The sequence below is a fragment of the Morone saxatilis genome, unplaced genomic scaffold, assembly GCF_004916995.1.
Source record: "Morone saxatilis isolate NCDOM2014 unplaced genomic scaffold, NCSU_SB_2.0 Contig5, whole genome shotgun sequence".
Classification (NCBI taxonomy): Eukaryota; Metazoa; Chordata; class Actinopteri; family Moronidae; genus Morone; species Morone saxatilis.
Genome location: NW_023340095.1, coordinates 12,390,500 through 12,400,196, shown reverse-complemented (window position 1 = coordinate 12,400,196; position 9,697 = coordinate 12,390,500). Strand labels below are relative to the sequence as shown.

The window sequence follows — 9,697 nt, the reverse complement described above, 5'->3', positions numbered from 1 at the left end:
AACATCACGAGATGCAGAATACGGAACTATTGATGGCCTTATAGCCTCCAACGTGGGGGAGAGCACTCTGGCGGTGAGTAGTAGATACCATGTTAGACGGTACCTCCCAAACTTATTGGGAAGAATGCTCAAGGCATATTTTAATTGACTGCTTTGTTGAATATTAAGATAAATCAAATCCAGTTATTTTAGTAAACCTAGTTTCCATATACTGTAGGGATTATGAACTGACCACCACCTCGAGTGAGGCACAGATTATCAGATGTTAGTGACAAATAGGGTTGCACAATTAATCAGACTATTATTAAAATTGCAATATGAACACCACTTGTCTTACAAGCATGTTGGAGAAACTTTGGTGGCTTCAAAACTGGCAATAAACACAAAAGGCTTTATGTAGCACCAGAGTTTGGTTTTTCCCTCTGGGCTACTGCAGAAACATGGTGGACTCCGTAAAGGAGGACCTGCTCCCTCTGTAGATAAAAAAGGATCTTTTCAAGGTAACAAAAACACAATGATTCCCATATTCAGGTGATTATAATTAAAACATACCTATAAATATTGTATTCCATTTCTGCCAATAGATCCTAAATGTTATACATGGGACCTTTAAGAAGGAAACTATGGAAAGATACTGAAATTGAAACTATATATATCTGAAATGTGCAGTGTGAGCAGAGCTGCATTATGTCAGAAAATATCAGTCCAGGATTCAGTAAAAGATTATAAAATATTAAATAACTTGGATCAGGATCAGTGAAAAAGCTTTCTGAAATCCTTTACAGTACATTTGCTTTATTCATAGGTGAAGGCTCGATATGTATAATTTCTGATCATATGCACTAAGTATTTTAACAGCAACGGAATATGGGTGAGAACTTGTCTTTTTGTATTTCTCAGCTGATGAAAATTAAATTCCACTTTCCTGTATTTAAATACTTAATCATTCGCCATTTTACAGCACCAGGAATCATTAATAATTTAGATTTAGTTGTTGTCAAGTGTGTTGTAAAGTGAGTTCCAATATTTAAAGACCTATCAATCATTTTGAGAGTGTCAGCAGATCCAGTCTCGGTATAATGTCTCTTTTCTCTACACTTGGATCATAGAGGGAGTCTTCAAAGTCACATGCAAATGTGTACCAAAAACAGAGATGGAAACCCCCTTCTTAAATGATAAGCTGGGTTAACTCAAGGGATTCAGCAGATGAGTTAAAACTCTTAAATTCTTCTTCATTTTAGTGGGAACTTCCGTCTCTTCGTTCAAAAGATAAACAACAGAGACATGATGGCACGATAAACCTCGTTTTTCTTTTTTTATATTTTAATCTAGATTTCTGATCAAGGCACTCTTGGTGCAACTGTAGTCAAGCATTTAGTCTTATTTGCTGTGATTGACCCAAATACTGAACTGAAGACAATTTAGAGAAAACATTTTTCTGGTCTGGTCCACTGCACAATTGTTGTGATGTTGAAAATGTTACTTCATGTATCTGAATGGCTTCTTTAGTTCTTATTTTGACTTTGTGTCACGCACAATGCATGAATTAGCTAAAGGACTTTTATGATAGGAGCACACACACTAAATAACTAAATACAGGGCACAATATATCCCTGAAACTTCAAGTTTGGTTTAGTAAATGTTAGATGAATACACTGAAGAAACACAGAGTTAATATTTAAGCCTTAATATATTATAGTGCTTAGTGTCGTTGTTAGGTCAACACGTGTCTGTCTCAACAAATGATTAAATTCAGTAGTCCACATTAAAATCTCAGTTCAATTTGGGCATTCTTATGTTAAAAATACATTTAAAAGGCAAAGTGGCTGCGTGTGTGTGTGTGTGTGTGTGTGTGTGGTGCTGTTGCTGGAATGAAATTGTTTTTCATCTGCTCAGTCATTTTTCCAGTCTGTTTGAGAAATGCCTTTTGCTATTTATTTTCTCTCCACTCAACCGTGGATTGTAAGTTTTCTGCAGAGTGGTTTATGTTTTGAGAGCCACTAAACTGATCCAGAGTTTAGGTGGAGTCCTGTGGTTAGCGTTTAGTCTGAAAGACAACCCAGCACATTCACTGGCTCGCCCACTGTGTAATCAAGTTCAGCAGAAACGACTCATAGTCTAGCTTGTTCCCTAACAAAATACTTACTATTATTGTCCATTCTGTGATTCTGTATCCTCACAAAAAACACATCATACATTTAGATAAATTAGTATACTTTTATTTCTATTGAAAGCATTTATTTCACATCTGTAACTTAGTTTTTGTCTTCTTCAGCTGTCATAGAACATAAAATATCTTTTGTAAACATGTCTGAACTCCTCAAAGCTCAGATTATCGTGTTTATTTTTAATTATGAAACTTGTAAATAACATGTCCAACTGTTAAAGTATGATCATTTGTATGTGTGTGTGTGTGTGTCAGAGAAAGAAATAGCTGATTTTGGCTTTCTTTCAAGCCATTTCCAAAGTCCATCAATGCACTTGGCAATGGGAAGCCCAAATTTGGAGCCACAGAATGTTTGTTTCAGCATAATTAAAAAGTGCTTGGCAGCACCATGAGAAAGATTATTAGGAACAGTGGTGTGGCTGTGAAAAGCAAATTGGACTGTAACACATGTGCTTGTCCTTCTGCAGCCTGCTGCCCAGAAGTTGTCTCTGATTATAATGATATTGCAGCATTCTGATTACGTCCTGGCCCAAATATACCCTCCTAAATACAATCCTCCTGTACCAAAGAGAGGGATTTAAACTCTCTGCCGAGTAACTCATCATTCATTTTATGGCCTCTGTCTTTCATTCCTCTGTTGTGATTCCAAATTGTCTCTCAGGCAGCTCTTGCATTATGCATCTGTTTATCTGAGGCATCACTCTTCTCTGTTGTTTTCAACCCTCATCCTCCCCTCCCAGTTTAGTCATTTGTTTTGCTCAGCAGCTGCTGACTCTGTTGCTGTGCACTGCCCTCCTGTGTCAGCACCGGGATGCTGCATGTCTTTATAGCTGAGATAAAAATAAAAGGCTTAGCAGCATTGCGCCTGTTTTTGAGTCTGGCCCTTGGATTAGATCAAATCTCCAGCGCCCACACCAGTCACCAGGGAGGGGGTGGCACTTCTGTTGTTTACTCAGCAGGGGGCACTCTGCACCTCCAGCACAGACACACACACCCACTCACATTTACACACACAATATCTTGGTTCACACACAGCTTGCCCCCCTCCATCTCATGTGGGTGCCACATCAAAGGCTGCCTGCTTGTATTAGTCTCCATCTGAGTCCCAGATGCTCCTTATTTCATTTTTAGACGCGAGCCACAGGATTCCTTTGGGGAGGTTTTCATTCAGATAGCCCACTTGCAAATACACACACAAAAACATGTAAACATACAAGCTCTTTATTTTTTGTTTCTGTTTTTCTCTTTCCCAGGATCTGCTGGATCATTCCTGCACTTCAGGAAGTGGTTCTGGACTCCCTTTCCTTGTTCAAAGAACCGTTGCACGACAAATCACACTCAATGAGTGTGTGGGTAAGTGTCCTGTGAATCTGTGTTCCCATTGCACTGCACTGCCCCTCTCAACATGCTCTTTTTTTGGTTGTGGATAGTACCTGGTGCTTTGCTTTGCTGTACTTTGTTTTTTTCTTTTGGCATCACCTCAGTCAAGGTTCCTAGGGAGCTGTTCTGATACGAAGCAGTGCGGTGAAAACACTGCAGACCACTGGTCAGAGAGAATCGTCACTAGTGCGACACAGTCATCCTGCACACCAACCTCAAATTACAACTGCAATTTATTCACTTGACCCAGATTTTTAAAAAATGGCAGCCTGCAAAACCACACTGTGGTCAATTGATGAAGTGCAGATGTACCTCTGTTTGGTTGCTGATAAAAGATATCCTCCATTGTTCCTGTGTCTTTGTGTATTGTTGAAGGTGATGTCACAGCAGTTTCACCCAGCATCACTATGATAATCAGCTAATAATTCAGCCTACATGGAGGGGGTATCAGCTGCAGTGGAAAATGAAATCGAGAAAAGTACCTCTTAACAAAAGGGCGTTGAGCTGAGTTGTTTGATGCAAAGGAAACACTGCAACAAAGGCAGTTTTCATTGACAATAGCTAGTCTTCAGAAACCTCATTCATTCAGGCACTCCCACCGTGCTGACACAGGGAGTCGTGGCAAAAAGTGCAGTAAAGTGCTGCTAAAATGGTTGCCCTGTGTCAATTTATGCCTCAGTTCAGCCATACACCATTTGGCAGCACGCTGTGATGGACAGATACAGAGTGTGAAAGGGGGTATATATACCAGATACAATACTTTGTAGAATTGATGGTTCTATTGTTTACCTAGCAAATTATTGATACCATGATATCTTTGTTGTAAACTCTCCCTTGAAGGAGTAAAACTTGCTGTGTAGCATCTATCTGTCTGATAAGCTTTTCAAACTGGACTATTTTCACTGATACTAATACGCTCTTTTCTGCCTTCCTTTATTTACTTTATTTGCAATAATTTGCAACAGTTCTAGCAATCAAGTCCCTAGAGACAATAATTGTGCAAATGAAATTGGTTGTAGTATGTTAAATGTCTTGGGTTTTCATATGGGGAAACATGTTGTCATAGTTGCCAATGTTGAGGATTAAGTCACTCATGTTGAAATAAAAAGTTCCCCATCATTTACCACTTGTATTGCTACAACTGGTAGTTGCTTCCAAGCTCAACAAACTAATTCAACAAATTTAGTTTGCATTCATTGGTTTTGGCCACAAGGGGGCAGCAAAACAAGCTGACATTTACACAGACACCACTGTGTAACTCGTCTCCTCCCTCTTGAACACCCTTCACACCAGTAACAAACAGTCATTTCTCCCATCTTGTCTTGCCCACCAGGTAAGGGCCGTTATGGTGAAGTGTGGCGGGGTCAGTGGCAGGGAGAGAGTGTCGCAGTTAAAATCTTCTCCTCCAGAGACGAGAAGTCCTGGTTCAGAGAGACTGAGATCTACAACACCGTGCTGCTCAGACATGAGAACATCCTGGGTTTGTACCATATGTCATATATATTGAGACTGTTAGCTGTGAGAATACATACTGCAGGACACAACGGGCCACATGTACCTGTGTTCTGCCTGTGTGTTGTTATTACTTATTTATTATTATATGATTGTATAACTAATTGCTAATTTAACCCAGCATAACCCTAATTTGATTGATTATGGCAGGACATAATATAATTAAAAACTAAGAGGCTCTAGTGCTTAAAATATTTATTTATTTAAAATTCTGTGTTTATCTCTTGTTTTAAGAGTAAGAAATACTTGTACAGATCATTATACCTTGCCTTTACTGGTTATTTATTGTACTGCTGTGCCTAAAATGTCCCATTGCTTACAGACTATTGTACATGTGTTTATCAAAGGTTTTTAGGAATTGCACTGATGTCTGATATTTCTCTCAATTTAGGCTTCATAGCTTCAGACATGACCTCGAGGAACTCCAGTACTCAGTTGTGGCTCATCACTCACTTCCATGAGATGGGTTCTTTATATGACTACCTTCAACTGAGCACCCTTGATGCATCCAGCTGCCTCCGCATGGCACTCTCCATTGCAAGTGGACTGGCACATCTCCATGTTGAGATCTTCGGCACTCAGGGCAAACCAGCCATCGCCCACCGAGACCTCAAGAGCAAAAATATATTGGTTAAAAAGAACGGACAGTGCTGCATTGCTGACCTTGGTGAGAATACTTACAGTATCTATCAGATGAATACACTGTTTTCCCAATTTATTTTAATCTAATAGTTCTTTTTTTTTTTTTTCTCTCACCCCCCTGCTGAGCAAATCATTATAAATGTATCTGTTTCTAAAGATACAAAATATATCAGGCTGACTTCTAGGGGAAATAATGCACTAGACAACTGGACCAGCTTTGGATTTAAATATTTCATAAATGAAACATAATACGGCTTCAATAAAGAGCTGATAAAAGCTGATGACCTATAAATGTAAGATTATTTTAACTACCTCAAAGTAACTGAAGGGGTCAGTTGAATGTTATGGTGCATGGGCATTGCATAAGAGATGCATCTGCAGTAATATCGCTCTACTCGCATCTATCTGCCTAGCTGTATTTGTTGTTAATTTGGGAAGAATAACCAGTGCTAAATGTACCACTCGGCCCTAATCAAAAACACATTTAGAGGAACTCAGACCACTTTATCTAATGTTCCATCTGCAGATGCTTGGATGAAAAATAATTCAGGTACAAGCCATAACCAGACAGCAGGCAAGACGTGTTTACAGGCTCAGTGTAATAAAGTCTGTTCAGGGTGACGCACTTTGCTGTCCCGTGAAACATAGGGGCTGTTGTTTGTCTCCAAAGCGTGTTGTTCTTATGTCGGAGTACATCCGTTGTACGGGAACAGGTCTGTTTACGACAAACAAGTAGCATTTAGATCAGTTAATGGAGTGAGTCTAGTGTTTTGTCCTCACCGTAGTTGTCTGAGACAGGAAACTTCCCCTCCACAGAACAATATGTTTTGCTTTTTGTTACGTCACTTAAATGACCTTAACTGTGCACATTCATTCATCTGATTAAAATGTTTCTCTGTGCTCACTTGAAATATGAGGTAAAGACGTGTACCTACGAGCATGAGTATGTTGATCACGACGCAATTGTGATCTACTGCAAATTACACAAGTGTGCTGTGGAAACTTGAAACCTCCCGTGCAGCAGTTAAACTTTTAAAATAAACAATTGCATATTCATAAATCCATTTTCAATGAGGGAGGAGGAGATGTCATTTTAACGAGGTCATTTTTTTTGGAGAAGAACTTTTCTGAGAAGTATTCTGTGTTTTCATGCTAGGTCTGGCGGTCATGCATTTTCAAGACACCAACGAGCTGGATGTGGGGAACAACCCTAAAGTGGGCACAAAGCGCTACATGGCCCCTGAAGTGCTTGATGACTCCATCCAGATGGACTGCTTTGAGTCCTACAAAAGAGTGGACATCTGGGCCCTGGGCCTCGTCCTGTGGGAGATCGCCAGGAGGACAGTCAGCAATGGTCAGTACACATTTTACGCAACATGGTACATGTGTAGGAAAAAGTGATGAACCTCATTTAAAGCAGAATGTTTATCATAGATACCATATTTATGTGTTAGTGATAAGAAAGTAAAACAGGTTGGCAGATTGAGTGTATGATAGGTAGAGAAATCGTCGTGAACCTGTGGTTCTCTTCAGAATTAACACATCATTGCTTTAACTCAGATGAAGTAAAAGCTTTTTCTGCTATTGATAGAAAGATGTGGCCTTGATAAACACTTCAGCATCCACTCTCTGTGGTCTGTGGAGAAGCCAGAAGCGTCTTATGTATAATAAAACCTTCCTCCATTTACTGTCAAATGGGTTTATTGCTTTGTACTAGGAACTGGGCTTTCAGCAACACTTAACATATTGATTTACCCCCATCACAGAAACCTCATATCTCAATTGTGTCCCACAGCTGTACTTGAGAGCAAGTTAAGGGTGAAACAGCCAAACCACAACATTAATCTTTTTTTTTTCTATAAACCTGAATGTATTTTATGTTATTCATTCATCAGTATATGTGATCTTGAAACTAAATCGCTTCATGCTCTGCTCTTCTCGTAGGCATTGTAGAGGACTACAAGCCACCTTTTCATGATGTGGTCCCTAGTGATCCCAGTTTTGAGGATATGAAGAAGGTTGTGTGCGTGGACCAGCAGAGGCCCAACATCCCAAACAGATGGTTTTCAGACCCAGTATGTAATATTCAAATTGTCATTTAGTAGCACATAATTCAGGTCCTCGTCCTTTTGATATCCACAAATAAAAGCATTGCTATAATATTCGAATGTTGACAAAGAAAACACTGATTGATTTCTCCTATTTCATTTTCAGACTTTAACCTCCATGGCAAAACTCATGAAGGAGTGCTGGTACCAAAATCCATCAGCCAGATTAACAGCGTTACGCATCAAAAAGACTCTCACAAAGATCGACAACTCTCTGGACAAAATCAAAACAGACATTTGAGCCTGCCTCACAAAGAAGGGGCAGACTTACTAAAGGCCTTTGAAGACATCCAGAGGGTGGACCATCTTAGAGAAAAATGTCAAAAGACAAGAGACTCAATGGGTTCAGTGCCCTTATAGTGGCACAGACCTATATTTATTTTAAAAGACTTGGCAGGACACATTTTGGCATCCAAAGATGGCTTACCGGGCATTTTTGAGACTGCCAATGGTCTTGGAAATAGGAAAATATCTATTCAATTTATGACATAGGAGCTGGACTGTTAGCAATGTTCTTCAAGGAAGAAACTGTTACCTGGGCATTTGAGTAGGCTTGCTTTTGTTAAAAACCGCAGATTTTGTTTGACACATTTTTTAGTTTGAAAAAAAAAAAATGTCTGAACATATTAGCAATTTATCTCTTACTCGTACTGCATTATTCATCTGCATTATGGTGGATCCACTTGCCAATTTATTCTGCATACTTTCTTAAACAGTGATCACAGCAAGCAGTGTTATGTTTTACTTTGTGTCACCTCTGTTTACAATGCTGTCAGAACAATTTCTTGCAATCTCACAATCCTGTAACATTTAGTCGTATGGCTGCATCAATGGCACTGTTCTTTTCCTGAGATATCGTCCAACTAAAGGTACTGTCGCAAACCTTTTGTATATCACCATGGATTTTACATTGAATTATGTACCTGTTCTATGTTTTATTTCTTCAGCTTTACAGAGACAAATGCTAAAAGAACAAATAAAATATCTGCTAGATGATGCTCAAGTCTATTCCTCCAGAGACCTGTAAGTAAGCCTGTAAAGCCTGTATACTGTCTTAAAGCGTGCATTGTTGTCTTAATGCGTGCATTGTCAAGTAAATGAAGTCAAACTTCAGCCTTTTTTTATTTCTTCAACATTTTATATCAATTAGTGATTTATATTAATTAAATAGAAAAATGTGTTTTATCTGTCTCATTTGTTTGTCTTGTCGGTCCACCACTTTAGTCCAGACTTAAATATCGCAGCTATTCAGTGAATTAAGGTGTAATTGCGACAGACATTCATGGATGATGAATCCTACTGACTTTGGTGATCCTCAGAAGTCCTGTAACACTTCCTCTTATGCCACCAGCAGGTTAAAATATTTTTGTTTTATAGCAACGTTGTCTTGACTACTTTTGGCTGGATTGCCATGACATTTGGTAAACATATCCGTGGTGCCCCAGACACCGTGTCTTAAGGACTTTGGTGATCCCCTGACTTTCCCTGTAGCACCCCCAGCAGGTCAAAGTTTTAACTTATCCTGTAATATCTCAACATCTCTTGTAAGGATTGGTCAAGTGGTAATCTCAGTGGTTGTCAGATGTTTACTGCCTGGTACAAAAAATGGTTTCAGTATGTATAGCTAAATTCCCCCGTTTAACCCTAACCCTAACCCTAACCCTATGAAGGGTGAATTTTTATATAACTCATCTTTTAAAATTCTAGTAAGACTTAAAGTTGTGCATAATTCAGGGCCACTTGGAGTGAAAGGTGGGTGCTGTCAGGGGCAGCTGTTTTCAGTAACCAGGCTTCGTTCAGCCCGCCTCAGCTCCACCAGCGTGCCACATATTTGCCAGTTTTTTGATTAGCCGGGAGCCAGCGGAGTCAGAACTGCCGAGATGGTGAC

General features: G+C 39.4%; 1 protein-coding gene across 1 annotated transcript in view; it reads left to right on the top strand.

Annotated features, from left to right (window-relative positions):
- Window positions 1–8,994, top strand: part of LOC118339002 (activin receptor type-1-like) — a 23,556-nt gene extending 14,562 nt beyond the window's left edge. The window contains 8 exon segments of the mRNA XM_035676506.1: window positions 1–6; window positions 9–73; window positions 3,421–3,520; window positions 4,881–5,027; window positions 5,451–5,726; window positions 6,858–7,055; window positions 7,646–7,776; window positions 7,916–8,994. The exon segment at window positions 1–6 is cut by the window's left edge and continues 147 nt beyond it. Coding sequence (XP_035532399.1) covers window positions 1–6; window positions 9–73; window positions 3,421–3,520; window positions 4,881–5,027; window positions 5,451–5,726; window positions 6,858–7,055; window positions 7,646–7,776; window positions 7,916–8,050 — 1,058 coding nt within the window. The 3' untranslated portion in view covers window positions 8,051–8,994.
- The last annotated feature ends 703 nt before the right edge of the window (window positions 8,995–9,697 follow it).